The 18,244-nt window shown below is 31.5% G+C and overlaps 8 protein-coding genes across 8 annotated transcripts in view; 3 read left to right on the top strand and 5 right to left on the bottom strand.

The window, feature by feature from the left end:
* LOC128396155 (cell adhesion molecule DSCAML1-like) overlaps positions 1–3,958 on the bottom strand; it is a 34,821-nt gene extending 30,863 nt beyond the window's left edge. Inside the window, exons 1-3 of the mRNA XM_053356696.1 lie at positions 2,966–3,958; positions 2,554–2,712; positions 325–609 (exon numbers count right to left, since the gene is read on the bottom strand). Coding sequence (XP_053212671.1) covers positions 325–609; positions 2,554–2,712; positions 2,966–3,677 — 1,156 coding nt within the window. The 5' untranslated portion in view covers positions 3,678–3,958. The remainder of the gene's footprint in view (positions 1–324; positions 610–2,553; positions 2,713–2,965) is intronic.
* Positions 3,959–4,785: 827 nt separating this feature from the next.
* LOC128396125 (ras-related protein ORAB-1-like) lies at positions 4,786–6,883 on the bottom strand. Its single transcript, XM_053356662.1, has 3 exons — positions 6,722–6,883; positions 5,887–6,078; positions 4,786–5,572 (listed from the first exon to the last, which is right to left on the bottom strand). Exons 1-3 carry the CDS (start codon positions 6,733–6,735, stop codon positions 5,155–5,157), a joined length of 624 nt encoding a protein of 207 aa, XP_053212637.1. The 5' UTR covers positions 6,736–6,883; the 3' UTR covers positions 4,786–5,154.
* A 299-nt stretch (positions 6,884–7,182) lies between these two features.
* LOC128396145 (vesicle transport protein GOT1B-like) lies at positions 7,183–8,012 on the top strand. Its single transcript, XM_053356685.1, has 2 exons — positions 7,183–7,385; positions 7,533–8,012. The coding sequence occupies exons 1-2, from the start codon at positions 7,269–7,271 to the stop codon at positions 7,836–7,838; spliced, it is 423 nt and encodes a 140-aa protein (XP_053212660.1). The 5' UTR covers positions 7,183–7,268; the 3' UTR covers positions 7,839–8,012.
* A 126-nt stretch (positions 8,013–8,138) lies between these two features.
* Positions 8,139–9,129, top strand: LOC128396120 (peroxisomal membrane protein PEX14-like). The gene has a single exon (XM_053356650.1). It carries the CDS (start codon positions 8,307–8,309, stop codon positions 9,000–9,002), a length of 696 nt encoding a protein of 231 aa, XP_053212625.1. The 5' UTR covers positions 8,139–8,306; the 3' UTR covers positions 9,003–9,129.
* Positions 9,130–9,164: 35 nt separating this feature from the next.
* Positions 9,165–10,604, bottom strand: LOC128396109 (uncharacterized). The gene is made up of 2 exons (XM_053356637.1): positions 9,908–10,604; positions 9,165–9,836 (listed from the first exon to the last, which is right to left on the bottom strand). The coding sequence occupies exons 1-2, from the start codon at positions 9,957–9,959 to the stop codon at positions 9,187–9,189; spliced, it is 702 nt and encodes a 233-aa protein (XP_053212612.1). The 5' UTR covers positions 9,960–10,604; the 3' UTR covers positions 9,165–9,186.
* A 153-nt stretch (positions 10,605–10,757) lies between these two features.
* On the bottom strand, positions 10,758–12,762 carry LOC128396100 (fumarate hydratase, mitochondrial-like). The gene is made up of 3 exons (XM_053356627.1): positions 12,443–12,762; positions 12,026–12,313; positions 10,758–11,922 (listed from the first exon to the last, which is right to left on the bottom strand). The coding sequence occupies exons 1-3, from the start codon at positions 12,618–12,620 to the stop codon at positions 10,880–10,882; spliced, it is 1,509 nt and encodes a 502-aa protein (XP_053212602.1). The 5' UTR covers positions 12,621–12,762; the 3' UTR covers positions 10,758–10,879.
* Positions 12,763–12,905: 143 nt separating this feature from the next.
* Positions 12,906–15,427, top strand: LOC128396135 (PRELI domain containing protein 3B-like). Its single transcript, XM_053356672.1, has 4 exons — positions 12,906–13,087; positions 13,270–13,522; positions 13,944–14,117; positions 14,276–15,427. Exons 1-4 carry the CDS (start codon positions 13,056–13,058, stop codon positions 14,354–14,356), a joined length of 540 nt encoding a protein of 179 aa, XP_053212647.1. The 5' UTR covers positions 12,906–13,055; the 3' UTR covers positions 14,357–15,427.
* Positions 15,428–15,444: 17 nt separating this feature from the next.
* Positions 15,445–17,426, bottom strand: LOC128396081 (forkhead box protein F2-like). Its single transcript, XM_053356608.1, has one exon. The coding sequence runs from the start codon at positions 17,113–17,115 to the stop codon at positions 15,526–15,528; it is 1,590 nt and encodes a 529-aa protein (XP_053212583.1). The 5' UTR covers positions 17,116–17,426; the 3' UTR covers positions 15,445–15,525.
* Positions 17,427–18,244: the final 818 nt, after the last annotated feature.

Below are 18,244 nucleotides of genomic sequence, written 5' to 3'. Positions count from 1 at the left end.
GAGAAAGTGTCTTGGAAAAAAAATGATGGAGATGAAGAAGATAATCATGAGCATGATTGAAATGATAATGTTGATCTGAACAGACCTTAAGATATTATTTTCTTACTCTAACTGATTTGATGTTGATTAAAAAGGTTCATGATCAGCAAATGATCAGTATTAAAATTGAAACACATCATCTCTTGAGGATTAATTATTTTCATTCAATCAAATTTAGTGAGATGAAGGAAGAGAAAGAGAGAGAGAGAGGAAAAATTACTATTCTTTGTAAATACGATTTTGACATGATAGTAATGATGAAATTTGGCTATTAATCGTACTCACCATCTACATTCAATGTTGCCGTATGAGAATCGGATGCAGCCGAGTTGCTTACAATGCAAGTATAGTTACCATTATGCCGAGGTGAGACTCGATTAAAGGTTAGGTCAGAAGAAAAATCATCCGTCCTAATACCAATTCCGTTAATCGGTGATTCAATTAGCTCCTCATTTTTGTACCATTGGAAGACAAAAGGTGGATCACCTTGTATAACTGTACAAACTAATCGGGCTCTCATACCTTCTTGGATACTTTCTGGAAATTTGAATGGATCGATCATTGGACCCGCTATTTGAGATTAACCAACAGCGGATGTTAATGGATTAGATTGAATGACCATGATAATGATGATGGACCACGAAAAGTGAAAGGCAAATGAGATAAAAAAAAAGAAATACAGGAAAAGGAATCCAAACATATAAGAACGGTAATGGATAATGATGATAAAGATAATGTTAGATAAAGGGGAGTTTATAGATTAGAGGTGATAAAGTGGTAACTTCCTTTTTCCGGTTGTCGTTGATGATGATGGAAATGAAGTGGATGGATGATAAGGGATGAATGGATAAGATGAAAAAGGGAAGAGGTTAAAGGTTTGTCTGATTGTTTTTGTTTACTCTTGTAATGTTATTGTTGTTTTGTTGTTACCTTTTAATGATAAACAAACGATAAAACAATAATATCATTTACTTTGATTTGATTTGTTATTGTAATTTTTGTTTCTGCTTAAATCAAATTGCTATTCCAAGTTTAATCAAATTAGGACTAAAGTTAAAATTAAAAAGCTGACCATTGGTCAGTTACTATTCACATTATTAATATATCATCTAAATCAATGAAACTTGTTAAGTAAAAATGTTGATAGAAAGCAAATAGAAATGCTCATATAGTCAATATAATCGAGTAACTGTAATTATTAATTGTTTTGATTTAATTTTTTTTTTCTTACACTTTTACCAAATACATAATCTAACTACCAATTAATATTAATTAACAGTCAAGTGGTTTGAGAAGGCGTTTCGTTTATAAATTGTTATCATAATTAACATCACTGTAATGAATTATAATTTACCACTAACAGTGAATTACAATGAGATGGAAAATGTGACTTGTTAATCAATGTATTATTATAATTATCATGATTGTTAACTTGCTAGAAGCAAATTATTATCATCATTAGGTAAAACAATCAATTCTTATATAAGTGATTTCTTTGATTATTAATGAATACAATTGTTTATTATTACAATTAGTCCCTATTATTAATCAAAAACTAAATTTAAATGGTACAGTTAAAATGGGAAAATCCTATTCAACCTTGGGTTTAAATTTAATTGTTGTTTACATAATAACAATTAACAAGAGTGATCTTTATTTATAATAAATTGGTTTCCTTTTATTTTGATATTCAATGTTAAAACTATCAGCAAACTATTTGATTTAAAATGCAATTCAATCTTTATCATCGTCATTAGTTAATGATGATTATGATAATGATAGTGATTACTAATAGTAACTCTGAGAATGGATAATGATGATGATGATGATGATGATGATCGGGATGCTTGATTATGGTTTAGTAACATGATTTGTTTGTTGTTGATAATCAATGGAGATGAATAGAGTTTACAATTAGTTAAATGATTTGAGAAGAAAACAAAAATCTGTTCTCTCATCGTTAGTATCAATCGACTTTTCTTCTTCTTTGGTGTAAACAATTAAATGATCAGAAAAGATCACGTATTCTTGGGAATTGGAGGGATAGGCTTGTTATACTTTCCATGTAACCATGAAAAATTGTTGTGAACTTTAACCATGTTAACGAATCAAAATGAGTTAATCTACTAATATTACGAGTTGATGATAAAAATTGTGAATAACTTGGAGGATTTAGCAACTAAATTCCTTATAAGAATATAAGTGAAAAATAATAACATGGAAATAGCGATCGATATTGAGTATATCTATAAATTCTGATGGGATGAGAGACTAACAAGTAAACAAATAGATAAATAGACAGATAAAATAGAAAGGTAGGTAAATGGAATAGAAATTGATAGTGGAAAGGTGAGAAATAGTGATAATATTTACGAGCATTTGAAACGATAGGAATGAAAATGTAAGGTTAACTCTCGGGTTTTTTTTCTGAGTAACTATTATGGGAATTTGGAAGGTTTGATAAACTTTGGTTAATCGAATTAGTTAAATTGATTGAGTTTTTTTCTTTCTTACCTGTAACAAGTAATTTAAATTGTTGAGCAGAAGTTTTAATTCCATTGGATACATGACAAGAATATGAACCATCGTCAACTGATTTTTGGACACTATTGATAACCAAGGAGCCATTTAAAAATATCTCTTGTCTTCTATTGCTTGGTAAACGTATTGGACCTGAAGAAGAAAAATTTTCAGAGAAAAACAGACAAGCCTTATGATCATCAGATGATTAATTAATTTAATAATTAAGCAAGAAAACTGGGCTAGTTTGAAGTAATTTTGTTTCTCGTTTCTTTAGAAATAAACAAATTTTAATGTTTCAATTTGTTTCTTCTCATATTCTTTCATGAATCCATTCATGATCCAGGGACATTGAACGTGAATGAGAAAGGTAATGTTATGCAAGAAAAGAGAGATTAACACTTACCCTTTGACCAGAATATTTTTTCAATTGGATAACCTGAATAGGGGCAATTAATGATAACAGTTGATCCACTGGTTACATGGATATCCTTTATTGGTTTTACTAAGGGATCACCTTTAACATGGAGACGAGCACTGTGAGAGGCACTGGCTACTCGATTAGTGGCTATACATGAATATAACCCACCGGTGTTTAAACTAATCGAGGTAACATTGAGAAAACTGGTCAATTTTTTTAAACCGGACGATGATAGTGAGGTAACAAAATCTGCCACAGTAAATGTATCACTGTTGTTGATGGGAGAGCCATCAAGTTTCCAGCTAATTGTTGGCATTGGTGATCCACTAGATTCACATTTAAGGTTTACACTTTTACCTGGATCAACAATTAATTCATCAAAGATGGTCAACAAAGTAGGCACCGATATTTGCTCTATAGTTGATGATGGTAAATTAGTAGATAAAGGAGACACTAAAGATGAGACTGAGGGCGAAGATGAGGAGGATGATGATGATATTAATAAGCTTGAAGATGAAAGTGGCTGTAAGGACAAAGATGGTAATGAAGATGAAAGTAATTCTGTTGCAGTTATCAAACTATAATCAGAGATTAACAGAGAAACGAGAAGATTTAAAAAAAGATAAACTGATGACGATGATACTGATGATGATAAATTGTAATAGACAATAATTGATTGACTTGGCGAGCAGAACATGGTCCAAGTTGATTATGTCATTTAATTGACTCTTTTTCTCTTACACTTTTAAATTATCATTTTGTATCACCAAAGAAAAGAATTTCTTTTCTTTTTTCTAAACCGAGAAGAAAATTAATTTTCTTTCAAAAAACATTTCGATTAAAAGGGTTAATCATTTTTTCACTTTTCTTATTTAGACATTTTTATCACAACAATTAAGAGAATTAAGAAAAAAAGAAAGTAAATTCATGTATCGTTTTCATGTTCTACTCATCAACCGATAGAATCAACTGGAAGTTCAAAAAGAAAAACGAATAAAAGAAAAAGAGAATAGAATTTCCGTTTATTGACACCATCTGGTGAATGCATTATACATTATTCTTCAGGAATCCTGAAGCGGGATTACCTGAAGGTCCTTACGGACACTGAACTAACCGTTCAGTTTACAATAATTATATTTTTTTGTATTGTCAGTTTACAAGGATTATATTTTTTGTATTGTTAGTTAGATCTGTGTGAATTTTGTCTTGATGAGTTAATTGTTTGAGTTTAATTTCATTAGTTTGATTTCATTAGTTTGATTTCATTAGTTTGATGTCATTAGTTTGATTTCATTAGTTTGATTTCATGTTTGGTAAAGTTGAAATGGGTGCCGTTTGTTTGCAGGTCCAAAAATAGTTTAACTCATTAGGTTTGTCATAAAGAAAAGAATAAAATAAAATAAAATTAGAAATTCAATCTTTTCAAAAAATTAAGTTTGAGATAGAGAAATTAAGTCGCATCAATTTAACAAAACTTACCAATACAAAATGGTTGAAGTTATTACTACGCAATAATAGCTCAGTTTTAAGGGTAACAAAGAAAAACAACTAAAGTAACTGTTGATCTATCATAATTTTGGTATCAACTTGATCCTTGTGATGAGATGAACATTAGTAACACAAAATTTAAATTTAAATTCACAGGTAAAGTTAATTAAATTAAAATTTATCAGGAGCGAAAAAAGTTGGCTCTCGCCATTGAATTTATTTCGTTTTAATTGGAATTCCACCAGATGGAGTTACTAGTCTGGTCTTTTTCCCGATTGAGAAAAGCAAAACAAGAGTTTTTTTTTATATTAAGATGATTAAATTTGTATAAAGTTTATCATGTTTTAATTAATCTTACTGAATGATTTTTGTTTGGTGTTTGTTTTTTTTTCGGATATCAAGGAGCAGATATGGAGACAGATACTTTTAGATGGATAGAAAGAGAAAGGGAAGGAGGGAGGGAGAACGAGAAGAGACAGAGTGAGAGAGAGAGAGTGAAAGAGAAAGTTAGAGAGGAAAAGAGAGAGAGAGAGTGTGTGTGTATGTATGTGTGTATTTGTGTGTGAGAGAAAAGAGAGGAATGGAAGAGAGAGAATAGAGAAAATCAAGAGAAAAAAAGAACGAGAGAGAATAGATAAAGACAGAAACACCTCCCCTCTTGATAAGTGTCTCTCTCTCTCTCCGATTTAGCAACAGTTTGACTGGGTTTTGACCGGAGTGGATGAGGGGTTGATGGAACCGAGGACATTGGACCCGGCAGCTTGTCCAGCCATTCCACCTGACCCTGGACCCATTCTGTTCTTAATTTCAGCAGCCATGGTTAGAAAGGCTTGCTCTACATTGGTAGAATTTTTTGCCGAAGTTTCCAGGAAAGGAATTGAAAGTTGCTCAGCAAATTCTTTAGCTGTTGTATAATCAACCACTTTTTTAGAGGTTAGGTCACATTTGTTACCAACCAACAACTTGTTTACATTATCACAAGCATAACGATCTATCTCATGTAACCATTGTTTCACATTATTGAATGACTCCAAATCTGTTACATCGTAAACAACGATAATTCCATGGGCCCCACGATAATAAGAAGATGTAATAGTGCGAAATCTAGATATTTATGAGTCAGTACAAGAGAGAAAAAGTTAAAATTAATCAAAAATAATGAGACAAAAGAGAAGAGCAAAAGATACAACAAGATAAATAATGTTTCTTTTTTTTTAGGTTTTTGTAGAAGAATAAAAAAAAGAGTCAACTTGAAGTGAACATGTAATGATGAGGTTGATGACTAAAACAACACTCTGATTAATCATCCAATTCAATTTGGATAACAAAAAGGAGGTGGTATTCACGGCCTTGTGATAATTTGAATGATGGGAGATTAATTTTTGTATGTTAGTAAATAATAATAAACAAATGCCAACCTTTCTTGTCCTGCTGTATCCCAGATTTGTAATTTAATTGTTTTATTATCCAATTCTATGGTTCTTATCTTGAAATCAACACCAATAGTTGAAATATATGATTCTGTATAAGTGTCATCAGCAAATCTAAGAAGTAAACATGATTTTCCAACACCTGAGTCTCCAATCAGCAGCAATTTGAATAAGTAATCACTAGAATAGGAGAAAGACAGAGACAGAGACAGAGAGATAGACAGAGAGAAGAGAAAAAAAATGGAAAGACAAGAAAAGAGGAGGTTAATATTGAACAATGTAATACATTTTGGAGGAGAGAAATTAAAGTCAAGTGAGTCGCCACTAGATTTTTCTCTCTCAATTCATTCTAATTATAGCTAATCTAGTGAATATCGAAAAGATTAAAGAGACAAGTGACTTTTAAATCTTCAAGCTGTTTCTCTGCCACAATTCTCATTCAATTGACTTTTGGTTTTTCTCTTTCCTTCTTCTCCTTTTCAATGATGAAAAATGAAACATGATTACACTTCTAGAACAAGTGAAAATGTAGAAAATATATTGTTCTTATAACAGAACAAATCTACAAGAAGAAGGAGAAGAAAAAAAAGAGAGAAAGAAAGAAAATAGTCAAATAGAAAGAGTGAGAAAGTGAGAAGCTAAAAAAGAAGAAAAAAAAATTACACATCACAAGGAGAGAGATAGAAAAAAAAGAGGAAGAGAGAAAAGAAAGAGGAAAACCAAGTAAAGACAGAGAGAAAGAGAGAGAGAGAGAAAATTTAAAAGGTAAAAATTGTATCAACACTTGAGAGAGAAAACATTTTTACAGATTAACAATACTTACTATTCAGGGTTCATCTTGAATTAAATTAATACAATTACAACAACCAAAAAAAGATATTAATTGTAAAATAACTTAGTTATGTTAAGAAATTAATCAAATTTTGATTGAGGAGTTAATTTGTTTAAATGAGAATTCAATTGTGATGAATAATACAAACTGAGAGAGAAAAAATTGTTGACACCCTAAAGGGGAACATCTTCGAATAACAACCTGTCACATTTGACGTTTTCTTTTTCCAAAATAGAAAATCACTAAATTCTTATTCTTTCTTAATGTTTGTGTCCAGTAAATTTCACCAAAAATAGAGTAATTAATTTTCAACTAATGGAATTGAAAGTAATTAAACAATTAAGAAGATGAAAATTTGTTTTGAATTGAAAAAAAGAGAAAAGAAAATTTAAAAAGAATATCTGATTAGTATCATGATACTTGATTCGATTGTTTGGGATTCGAATCCAGAGTTAAATGTTTTCTCTTCAATTTAACAAATCACCAAGTTTTCATTTTTCTATTTATTAATTTATTTAATTACAATTAAATTCCAATCATGTTGGATTTAAATGATTTACAAAAAATCGGCCTGGGATTGGCGATGTTTGGTCTTTCCTTTCTGGTCTTAGGTGTTTTCTTATTATTTGATAAAGGTTTACTTGCCATTGGAAATGTATGTTAACTGTGATTGTTTTTTTCACATTTTTTTTCTGGTTAATTTTGTTTCATCTGTCAATTTGATTTGATTAGTGGTTTTCGTTTAAATTGTTAACACAAATGATTCTAATTCGATATTTATTGGATTTTCTATTGATTATAGATTCTATTCCTTTCTGGATTAACGTTTATCATTGGTTTTCAGAGAACATTTTTCTTTTTCTTTCAACGTCACAAATGGAAAGGATCTTCAGCTTTTTTCATTGGGCTAACAATTGTTTTCTTAGGTTGGCCCTTTGTTGGTATGATTGTTGAAATGTATGGATTTATACTTTTATTTAGAGGATTCCTTCCGGTAGCTGTTTCTTTTGTACGTAGAATACCCGTAATTGGTACAATTTTAAATCTTCCCATAATCAGTAAGATTGCTGATGCTTTGGGTGGTGATTCTCATCGATCTATGGTTTAAGACACAACTTTTTTTTCCTTCTCTTTCTCATGTAAACATTTTAATTATTACTATTCCTTTTTTGTAAATTCTCCCGCTATCAAACCTATCAAATTGGTTAAGAAAAAAAAACAACAACAACAAGAGAAAATGAAAGTAAATCAATCAATATATTTTTCACTTTCAACTTGAAAACTTTTCTCATTTTCACTCTTTAAATTGCCCGCGTTCATCATCATGGTTACTTGTCGTTTCCATGGTAACGCTTCATCTTTTTCCATGTAAACATTTTCATCCAATTGTCAATTTTTCCTCATCTGATTAAGTTAATTGTTTTCTTTTGTTTTTCATGTTCTCTCTTTGTTTTTGTTAATATCTAATTTAAGTTCTTAGAATTTATTACTAATTCTATTCTATTTTGTCTCCTTATCTTTCGAATTAACTTTAATTTGAATCATTTGTGTTTGTCTTTTGTAAGTTTGGCTCACAATGGTTTCAATTGTTGACGATGAAGAAATTAATCTTCACCAAGAACCTGTTCAAATAAGAGATGATCTGGTTAAAACTGCAGTTGATTTTCTGAGAATACCCAAAGTTGCTGGTAGTTCGGTGGAAAAGAAGAAAAATTTTCTCCGTTCAAAAGGTTTAAATGAAGAGGAAATTGTATTGGCTTTTAATCAATCGGGTTTCTCATCTTCACCTGATTTTGATTCTTTCAATGAAATTTATTTATCTCAAAAATCCTCTGGTTGGTCATCTCTTGTTAAATTTTCCTTCTCAACTGTTTTTCTAAGTGGCATTTGTTATGGTGGTTATCAATTGTTTAAAAGATACATTCAACCAAGGATTTTACGTTATTTTAGTGATAGACTTGATTCAATTGAAAGGAAACTGGACAATATGATGGACACTGTTAAAAAATTGGAAAATGAAACGTCATCAGATAAACTTCAACAAAATATTCAAATGGTGATGATGAAAACAACCCGACCCAATGTAGCGGAAATTCACGCAATCAATGAATTAAAGACTGAAATCTCATCGGTAAAAGCGCTCATATTGAGTAAAAATTCAATTGCCGTTAAACCGGCCGCCGATGCTTCAATTCCAGCCTGGCAATTAGATGAGTCAACTATTCGTGATACTAAATCAACTGAAATGTCTGAAGATTACACAAGTGATTAGTGTTTAATTGTTGATAAAATTTAATCTGAGAAACTTTAAACAATCAATGTCACAAAGTTTGTATGAGTGTCTTTTTTTTATACAACATTTTTTTTACTTATTATACATAAATTTAATTTAATTGTGATATTTTTACATAAATAAGTTAATCATCAGAATAATGTTTTCAATATTTTAAAGAGTTTCACTCTTCTTGATCAGAATTTTTCTTTGACTTTGGAGTTCCAAGTAACACTTGACTTAATTTCTCTCGTTTCTCATATCGTCGTTTATGTAACTTTCGAAGTGTCGATTTTCCCATTTCCGATACTTCGAGTAATCGTTCAACACCCCGACCAAGCAGATCATTTAAACGGAAAACTCGACTTTTAAGTGTATTGGAGAAATTGATTCGTTTTGTTCGAGCCCAATCAACGAAATCCGGATTAAGGTCTCTAAAATTTTCCATCAACGAATCGAGTGTAGCATTAATCTGTTGAATGTTACCTTCTAATCGTAGGCCAAGTCCTATTTTAGCTTTCGTGAAATCGGCCTCAAGATCCTCGATAATTTCATCGTATTTAGTTAACGCTGATTCCAATTTTTCATCATCAACTTCATCACCTCGACCCATAAATGAATCAATGATTCCCTTGATCACTTGACGACTTTTATCTAGACGATCTTTAATTGTGTCCAAATTTTGTAACAATTTAGCAGTTTTACTTTTCCTATTTGAATCACCATTTGACTTAATTGTTGATTTACTTTCAGTTTCACTTGTCGTTGATTGTTTCACCACATTATCACTGTCATCACTTGATTCACCTTCATCATCTTCTGGTTGACAATTAACTAGAAATTTGATAAAACAAGAGGAGACACAAAATTAATATCAAATTAACTTAATTGTTTTCAATACTAACCTTGTATCCAGATTGATGAAAGTACGAGTAGACTAACAATTAACAACTTCATTTGATTGCCTAGAATTTTTTTTTCCTCAATCCAAACAAAATGTTTACTTGATTGTGATCAAATGATTAGTTGAAAGTGAAATTTTCCTCCTTAAATATGTTCACACTTTTCTATCACAATTTACATTGCGTGTTTTCAGAAAAGTTTAATCATCATCATCATCATCGTAATTAAACTAATTTATCATTTGTATAAATCGTCAAGGACAATATTGGATAAATTGTTATTAAAAAAGAATCGATTAAGATCAAAACCTTTACCGTTATTTATCAAAATGATCAATCATCTGATAGGTTTTACTTTTAATGACAGTCATCAGAAAATTGATCCAATTGTTATGATTTACCGTTTTGTTTGGATAATTATTGTAATTTTATCGTCCAGAAACATTATCAAGTTTATCAATTTGTCTAAAGTTCAAGTTTTGTTTTTTTCGCGATCAATCATCTCAGGAATCGGAAACTTGACCAGGTCAATGACCATTGATTTCGGACTAAACTTTGGTAACGAAAATGATGAATACTTAATGACATTAGATAATCACATTTTCGGGCACTAATCAAGTAAATAAAGTTAATTGTAACCTTCACAGTCCAATGGATTTTAGGGGAAAACAAAAGTCTTAATAACCAGAAATTCAGCTAATTGATTGTTAATTGTTTCAGGAAAATGAACCAAAATCAGGTAATAATTATGATCAAGTATCTCAATGGTATGGAAATTGTTTCTCATCTTCAATTAATCGTCATCAGATTAATTGTAATCCATTGGAAAGTTTCAAATTATTGCAATTTGATCTTATTATTAATAATTTTCATTTAATTGATAAGATATTTAACATTTATATTAATATTTGGTTGATTTTTTGTTTCTTCATTCTTTCATTCCTAATTTATGGTGATTGTAAATTATTAAAATGATTACTTTTTGGGACCAATCATGTTTGCAGGTTTAACCCATTCATCAAATTGACTTTCGGTCAGGAAGCCACTTTTAATTGCTGCCGCTTTCAAGGTTGAACCTTCCTTATGGGCTAATTTGGCGATTGCCGCTGATTTATCATAACCAATATGGGGATTGAGAGCAGTTACTAACATCAAAGATTCATTCAACAGTTGATCAATTCGAGACTCATTTGCTTTGATTCCGTTAACACAATTATTGGTAAATGAATTGGATGCATCAGCAAGTAAAGTAGTTGACCTTAGGACATTTGCAATTATCATTGGCTTGAAAACGTTCAATTCAAAGTGGCCATTGGATCCACCGATGGTCACGGCAACATGATTACCAATCACTTGAGCACAAACCATAGTCAATGCTTCACATTGAGTTGGATTGACCTTTCCGGGCATGATTGATGATCCTGGTTCCAATTCGGGGAGACTAAGCTCACCCAGGCCACATCGAGGTCCAGAAGCGAGTAAACGTATATCATTAGCGATTTTCATTAGAGAAGCAGCAATTGTATTCAATGCACCGGAAAGTTCGATACATGCATCATGAGAAGCAAGAGCTTCAAATTTGTTTGGTGCTGGACGGAATGGGAGACCAGTTAGAGAGGCGATTTCCGATGAAACTGCTTTATCCCAGCCCACCTTAGTATTTAATCCAGTTCCAACAGCGGTACCACCGATTGCAAGGTAGTACATTCGAGGTTCCAAAGCAGATTTGATTCTTTCAATACCAAACTCTACTTGACAAGCATAGGCAGAAAATTCTTGCCCCAAGGTTAACGGTACAGCATCTTGACAATGAGTTCGACCGATTTTGATAATATGTTCGAATTCTTTTTCTTTTCTCTTCAATGATTCTAATAATCCTTCGAGGGCAGGAATTAATCTGCTTTTGGTTTCAATGGCTGCAGCGATGTGCATTGCAGTTGGAAAAGTATCATTTGATGATTGACCTTTGTTGACATGATCATTTGGGTGAACTGTAGTTTTATCACCTCTTTGGCCGCCTGATTAATGAGAGCGAGAGAAAACAAATAGAACCAAAAGAAAAGGATAAGGTCAATTAGAATAAATAAATGTGATTTAAACCTTTTGACTAAATTTTCTCACCTAAAATTTCAATTGCTCGATTTGCAATCACTTCATTACAGTTCATATTAGATTGCGTTCCACTACCTGTTTGCCAAATAACTAAAGGAAATTCTTTTTGGAGATCGATATTAACACCCGCTAGAACATCATCACAGGCCTTCATAATGGCGGTCGCTGTTTTCTTCTCAATATTTGACTGATTTGCATTAACAATACAACATGATTTCTTTAAAATGGCGAACGCTTTTATCACTGCAAGTGGCATTTGTTCACCACTCCAAGTGGCATCTTCTGGACGAGACATACCTATCAAATTGGAATAAATAAAAAAGAACAAAGAAAAACAAATTAATCAATCAGAAAAAAAAGAATAACCGATAAAAAGAGAATAGAACAAAAAAAACAAATTCTATCATGAGAGAGAAAAGAACTCACCAATTTTGAAATTATTCCTCGATCTTTGAGTTTGTGCTCCATATAACCTATCAGCGGGCACTTTGACCTCACCCATAGTGTCACTTTCAACTCGAAATTTATCGGACATGATGGTTCGAGTTAAACAAAATCTTCTAATACAATTAAAAGACAAACGACCATTAATTTGTAGAATCATTTTGATTGATTTTTATACCAACGAAGATCGAAAAAGATAAAAGAAATATGATAAAACTCAAGAGGTTCAGATTAAGATAAGATTCTATATCTAATTGATTGATTAATAAAAAAAGGTAAAGTCACTTAGGGTTAATTACTAAATCAATCACAACATCAACACATGATAATCAACACACAATCAATTAGATTAAAAATCTAAAAGAAAGAAAAAAGATCGATTGATAAATCGATGTATCGGTTGAGTTAAATTCTAATCGATTTGGTTAATCGTTCAAAGGATCAAAAGGACAACATTCTAGTCGCTTATAGAAATTGTTTATCTAATTGTTAACAATTTTTACCTAATTTACTACAATTTAAAGTCTATTTAAATTTAATCTTTTACTTTATAAGTGATTGTTTAATCCACCAGTGGTTTTATACTTTAGAAATAATGAAAATCTGGACCTCAGAGCATGTTTTCAGGTGAGGCTTTGGTTTTTTCTATTTCCACATTTGCTTGTTCCAGAAAAAGTGAATCTTTTTTTTTCCTTATGATGGAAAAATTTGATTGGCAGGTTAACTATTACTGCTATTGTTTAATTTAACCTTTTAGGTAAATTTCTAATTTTCCTTTTCTTTTTTTTTCCTTGTGCTCTTGCCTACAGTTATCCATGGGAAAAGGTTGTGACGGCCACTTGGCGTAAATATCCAAATCCATTGAATCCAGCGGTGGTTGGAATAGATGTTATCGATAGGAATGTTTCAAATGGAATTCTTAAAAGTCAAAGATTAATTAGTACCGAATGGGGTATGCCTCAATGGGCCTGTAGTATTTTAGGAGGAGATAAAATATCTTATGCTGTAGAACATTCAGAAGTTGACCCTAAACATAAATCCATGACCTTAGTTTCAAAAAATGTAAGAAAATGTCATAACATGTTGATTTTCAAGGTTGTATCTATACACACAAGCATAGAAACAGTTACATTTTCTTAAGCTTTCATATTATCTCAATTAGTTGATTTAATTTTGCTGCTTTGTCAACTCTTTCTATTATCTAATATCATAGGGTATTGATACTTGATTATTATCTAGAAAGTGATTGTGTGTGTATAGATACAATAGATACGATTGATTATCCAGGTTAAATTTGAGAAAATTCCAATTGTAACGATACAAATATTTTCATCTTTCAATTGAATTCTCTTGAATTGTCTTCGATCAATTGAATCGATCTACAAAAAAACGAATCATGGGAATTTCTTTCCTTCAATCTTATGACGCTCTAATTTTATCTAACCTTTTTTTTTAATCTTCGTTTTTTCATGTGATTTTTTAGATTTCTTTTTCTAATGAAGTTTCAATAGAGGAAAAATTAACATATCTGCCTCATCCAAGTAAACCTGATGCCACTCTCCTTAAACAAGAGGCTATAATTACCGTCCATGGAATCCCCTTGAGTAGTTACTTTGAAAATTTCATTTCGTCGACAATCTCATCTAATGCTCAAAAGGTAAATTCCGAGTGTTCCGAATGTTCCTAAAATTCCTTAATTAGTTGCTTAATTTCACTTTTATTCCATTCTCTAGTCATCTACTACGTTCTTACAAGAATCAAATTAAATGTTACCTCTCTCTAAATTGTCTTTCTTTTCTCTCTTTCTCTTTCCAGGGTCGTCAAGCAATGGAATTTGTTATCAAGCGAATGGGAGCCAATACATTAGAAGAGGAATTACATCGGCAGATGATATGATTAATTAATTAGTTATTTATGAATTAAATTTATTATATAATAATCAACTTTAACCTTAGAGGATTTCAAGTAAACCTATTTCCCTTACCATCTAAATCATATCTAGATGTATATATACATACCTTTTTGTGCCCAAGTGATGAACTACAACAAGGAAACACAGCAATCAGGCAGCAGCGTAAAAAACAAATTACTCAACAGCAAATAGGATCACAATTAATTAACTAAAAAGAATCTAAAGTTAACCAGATTAGAACCAGTTTTCCTCCTATGTGAATAATAATCTTTCATGTTACCATCCAGTTTAATAACTATAATTAACGGAATCCATACACTTTCCAGATCCACCATCAGAAAAAAAACCAGGATGATAAAAGATGGAAGAAAGCGAAAGAGCAACAACCAATTCCATCAATGTGATGAAAATTGTACTGTTGATAAGATGATGATGAGAATTGATGATATTATTTTCTATCCCTTGTAACCATCTTCTCTCTCTCTCTCTTTTTTAATCATCTCACTAGATGATGATAAAACTGTGTTTACAGTTGGAAAAATGTTTGAATATTATCCAAGTTAAATAGATCATTAAGAGCGATTGATTTGCCAGTGAAAGGCAGTTAAACATGTTAAATTAACAGTATGGATCATTCATCTTTACTAACTAACTATCAAAAGATGAAGAAAATGGTTACAAGATAGAACATATTATCATCTTAATCATCTTTATCTTCATCATCACTATCCACAGATCCACTAATGTCACGTGATTTTCTAATTCATGGAACATAATTAATCAAAATGAGTCTCAGACAACAAAAAAATTAACAACAATTCAGTTGATTTAGTTAGTATAACCATCACAATCGCTCCCATTATAATACATCAAAACTACTGTTACATAATTTTGAAAAGTGTTCAGATTTACTGTTGAAATTTTGTTAATCTAATTGTTTCCATTGTCACTGATTGATTTAATCATCAGCACAAGATCATCAATTCAATTAATTGGAATGAGGATTTTTTTTTGTAAATAATATTAAAGTGAAATAAATTGCTAATTGTATCGAAGATGAAAACAAAAAATCTAGTTGAATTTAAATTACGATTTAATTGAAAACTTTGATTGTTGACTTTGAAACTACATGTTTGATTTACTATGATTACAATCAAAATGATTCAGTTATATGAGGAAAATAATTTAAACAAGTTTGATTTGATTGAATTGTTGATTGGGGTTGATGGTGATTATTTGAGACAATTAACCAACTTGTATAATCATTAGTAAATGGTGATGATGATGGATAATCTTGTATTGAAGGATGATGAAGATGAGGATGATAAATAAGATTACCATTAGAATTAGAATTGATTTGATTATTATTATTGTTGGAGTAATCAAATGTTGGAGTTAATTGTGATCCAGATGAATCAATAAGTTGATTGTTGGTGATTAAATTAGTTGATTGTTTAATTGTCGGTGTATTAACGTTACGTGTGTTGGGTGTTGATGGTGACGATGATGAGGATGAGGATGAAAAAGATGAGGAAGATGATGAAGATGAAGATGTTGTTGTTACTGTTATTGGCCCATGATGATGATCAAGTTGTTGTTGTTGTTGTTGTTGATCAGTTTTAATTTCATTTGAATAACTTGATTGGCAAATTAATCCGTTTGAGCTTAAAGGTTTAATTATTGGTGGACTTGTGGTTGTTGTAAGTGTTGTTGTTGATGATGAGGATGAACTAGTGGTCACTTCAACTGGTAATCCAACATAACTGTTAACATTTGAATAGAAATTAGTATAATCCAGATGATGATGAGGATGAGATTGTGGATGATGAAGATGATTAGTAAATGAAGGTGTTGATTGTTGAGGAGTTAAATAAGATTGATGATTTGAGTAGTGATTAGATACCGTTAATGATGATAAAGATGATGAGGGTGATGAGGGGGGAGGTTGAAATGAGGGTAAAGGTGTAAGAGGAAGTGTAAGATGATTAGGATGAGAAGGAGGATGATGATGATGATGAGGTGGTGGTGGTAAAGGGGGAGCAAGTAAATCAATAGGAATTGTCGTTGTTGTTGATGATGAAGATGAACTTGGTGTTGAGTTTGTGGTTGTTACTGTTGTCGATGGTGTTGTTGTTGTCGAGGTGGGAGTGGATGAGGAAGATATTAGTCTGTGGTCACTTTCGTGTGAATGATAATGTCCATTGCCTTCGAGATGATGATTCGATTGGTTTCCAGAGAAACAACCATGTAGACCTTTTTTCCGACGGAAACCTCGAGGTCTCCGTCTGAATGAACCCTCTTCAAAGATACACTCGGACGAAGGGTCAATTGTCCAGTAATGACCTTTACCCGGTTTACCGATGTTCTTTGGTAGTTTAATGAAACACTCGTTAAGGGATAAATTGTGACGAATTGAATTCTTCCATCCCTTGTAATCACCTCGAAAACACGGAAACTTTGATTGTAGGTACGAATAAATTTCCGCCAAAGTGGCCCGTTTATTGTCCGAGTTTTGAATCGCCATCACAATTAGACAAATATAAGATAACGGAGGTTTGTCCATCTTTCGAGAGCCATTGTTATTACTGTTATTACCTGTTAATTTATTACAATTAGATGATAATAATAAAGATGATGAGTTGATTAAATTGTTGTTGTTGTTGTTAATATTTGTTTGATGTTGACTGGTGGTGATTGAGTTGATTGTTGATAAGTTTGATGTAGTTGAAACTAATTGATCCATATTGATGATGATTGTTGATTGTTTTTTCTTTGAGAAATTTGTTAAATTAATTAACTATTTGTTGTATTTAATCAAAGTTAACCAATTTACATCACACACACAATACAACGAGTTAATTGTTGAGATTTGTTTTTAATTGCAAACAATTTTTCCTCTCGATATGTAAACATAAACAACTTTTTTTTTCTTGCAAAAGTAAAACAAAAGTCAATTTTTTTCTGAGTATTTAATTGTTACTGATGATTTAAGTTGATTAGCTGATTATATTGGAAAGTTTTTTTTCCTTGTCTCTCTCATCATCAGTGGGCAATGATGATGATGATTATGAAGATGAATATGCAAAAGATGAAGATGATGATCGGGATGAGAAGAAAAAGTTTTTCTCTTTATCTTCATTATAGGATTTTCTTCAAATTGACAGAGAGAGAGAGAGAGAGAGAGAGAGAGAGAGAGAGAGAGAGAGAGATGAGGATGATAACGAGGAGGAGAAGGAGGAGGATGAGGAAGATCAGAAAGTGATGAAGGATCGTTTTAAGAGCCGAACACCAACTTATACATTTGCCCATAGAAAATTTTTCATCTTCTCTCTCTCTATGTAACATCTCAAACCTTGTGTTCAACTAATTACTCGGATCATCATCATCTCTCTATCATCTCTATCATCATCTTCATCTTCTCCCCCATCTTCATGTTTTCTTACAGAAAAAAACACTCACCAAACTAAACAGAAGCTTAAGATTGAGCTTCTGGTTACTTTAAGTTCGTTCTTCGGCCTTTTTGCTCTTCTCTCTCAATCTTTTATCATTCTCATCATCTTCATCTTTCTCTTCCATATCATCCCTTTTTTATCATCATCTTCATCTTCCTTATCATCTGTTTTTCTTGGCTATCATCTTGTTATTTTCTCAGATTGAGAAATCTCTCTCTCTCATGATGGATTTTCATTTGTAAATATTGCAAGTAAGATGATGTAAAGATGAAGATGAAGATAATTTGATGATGATTATCATCATGATAGGCCAATGATAGAGTCTTAATGTTTAATTTGAACAGGGTGGTGATGGTGAAGTAGTAGGAGGAGGATAAAGATGCGGTGGGAGAGGGTAAAAGCATTTGACTCCATAGGGCA

This window comes from Panonychus citri, unplaced genomic scaffold, assembly GCF_014898815.1.
Source record: "Panonychus citri isolate SS breed McGregor unplaced genomic scaffold, ASM1489881v1 Contig00023, whole genome shotgun sequence".
In the NCBI taxonomy this organism is placed as follows: Eukaryota; Metazoa; Arthropoda; class Arachnida; order Trombidiformes; family Tetranychidae; genus Panonychus; species Panonychus citri.
Note: the sequence above shows the minus strand (reverse complement) of the source record. Positions and strands in the feature narration are given on the sequence as shown.

What these genes read in the sequence shown, in the direction of transcription:
- LOC128396135 (XM_053356672.1), top strand. Translation starts at nt 13,056, where the DNA reads ATGAAAATCTGGACCTCAGAGCATGTTTTCAG. An exon ending in TGACCTTAGTTTCAAAAAAT is followed by an intron (nt 13,523 to 13,943) that starts GTAAGAAAATGT and finishes GTGATTTTTTAG; the next exon opens with ATTTCTTTTTCTAATGAAGT. An exon ending in TCTCATCTAATGCTCAAAAG is followed by an intron (nt 14,118 to 14,275) that starts GTAAATTCCGAG and finishes TTCTCTTTCCAG; the next exon opens with GGTCGTCAAGCAATGGAATT.
- LOC128396100 (XM_053356627.1), bottom strand. Translation starts at nt 12,620, where the DNA reads ATGATTCTACAAATTAATGGTCGTTTGTCTTTTAATTGTATTAGAAGA. An exon ending in GAGGAATAATTTCAAAATTG is followed by an intron (nt 12,314 to 12,442) that starts GTGAGTTCTTTT and finishes CCAATTTGATAG; the next exon opens with GTATGTCTCGTCCAGAAGAT. An exon ending in TCGAGCAATTGAAATTTTAG is followed by an intron (nt 11,923 to 12,025) that starts GTGAGAAAATTT and finishes CTCATTAATCAG; the next exon opens with GCGGCCAAAGAGGTGATAAA.
- LOC128396120 (XM_053356650.1), top strand. Translation starts at nt 8,307, where the DNA reads ATGGTTTCAATTGTTGACGATGAAGAAATTAATCTTCACCAAGAACCT.
- LOC128396109 (XM_053356637.1), bottom strand. Translation starts at nt 9,959, where the DNA reads ATGAAGTTGTTAATTGTTAGTCTACTCGTACTTTCATCAATCTGGATA. An exon ending in TTCATCAATCTGGATACAAG is followed by an intron (nt 9,837 to 9,907) that starts GTTAGTATTGAA and finishes TCAAATTTCTAG; the next exon opens with TTAATTGTCAACCAGAAGAT.
- LOC128396125 (XM_053356662.1), bottom strand. An exon ending in GATACAGCAGGACAAGAAAG is followed by an intron (nt 5,573 to 5,886) that starts GTTGGCATTTGT and finishes ATAAATATCTAG; the next exon opens with ATTTCGCACTATTACATCTT.
- LOC128396081 (XM_053356608.1), bottom strand. Translation starts at nt 17,115, where the DNA reads ATGGATCAATTAGTTTCAACTACATCAAACTTATCAACAATCAACTCA.
- LOC128396145 (XM_053356685.1), top strand. Translation starts at nt 7,269, where the DNA reads ATGTTGGATTTAAATGATTTACAAAAAATCGGCCTGGGATTGGCGATG. An exon ending in GTTTACTTGCCATTGGAAAT is followed by an intron (nt 7,386 to 7,532) that starts GTATGTTAACTG and finishes TATTGATTATAG; the next exon opens with ATTCTATTCCTTTCTGGATT.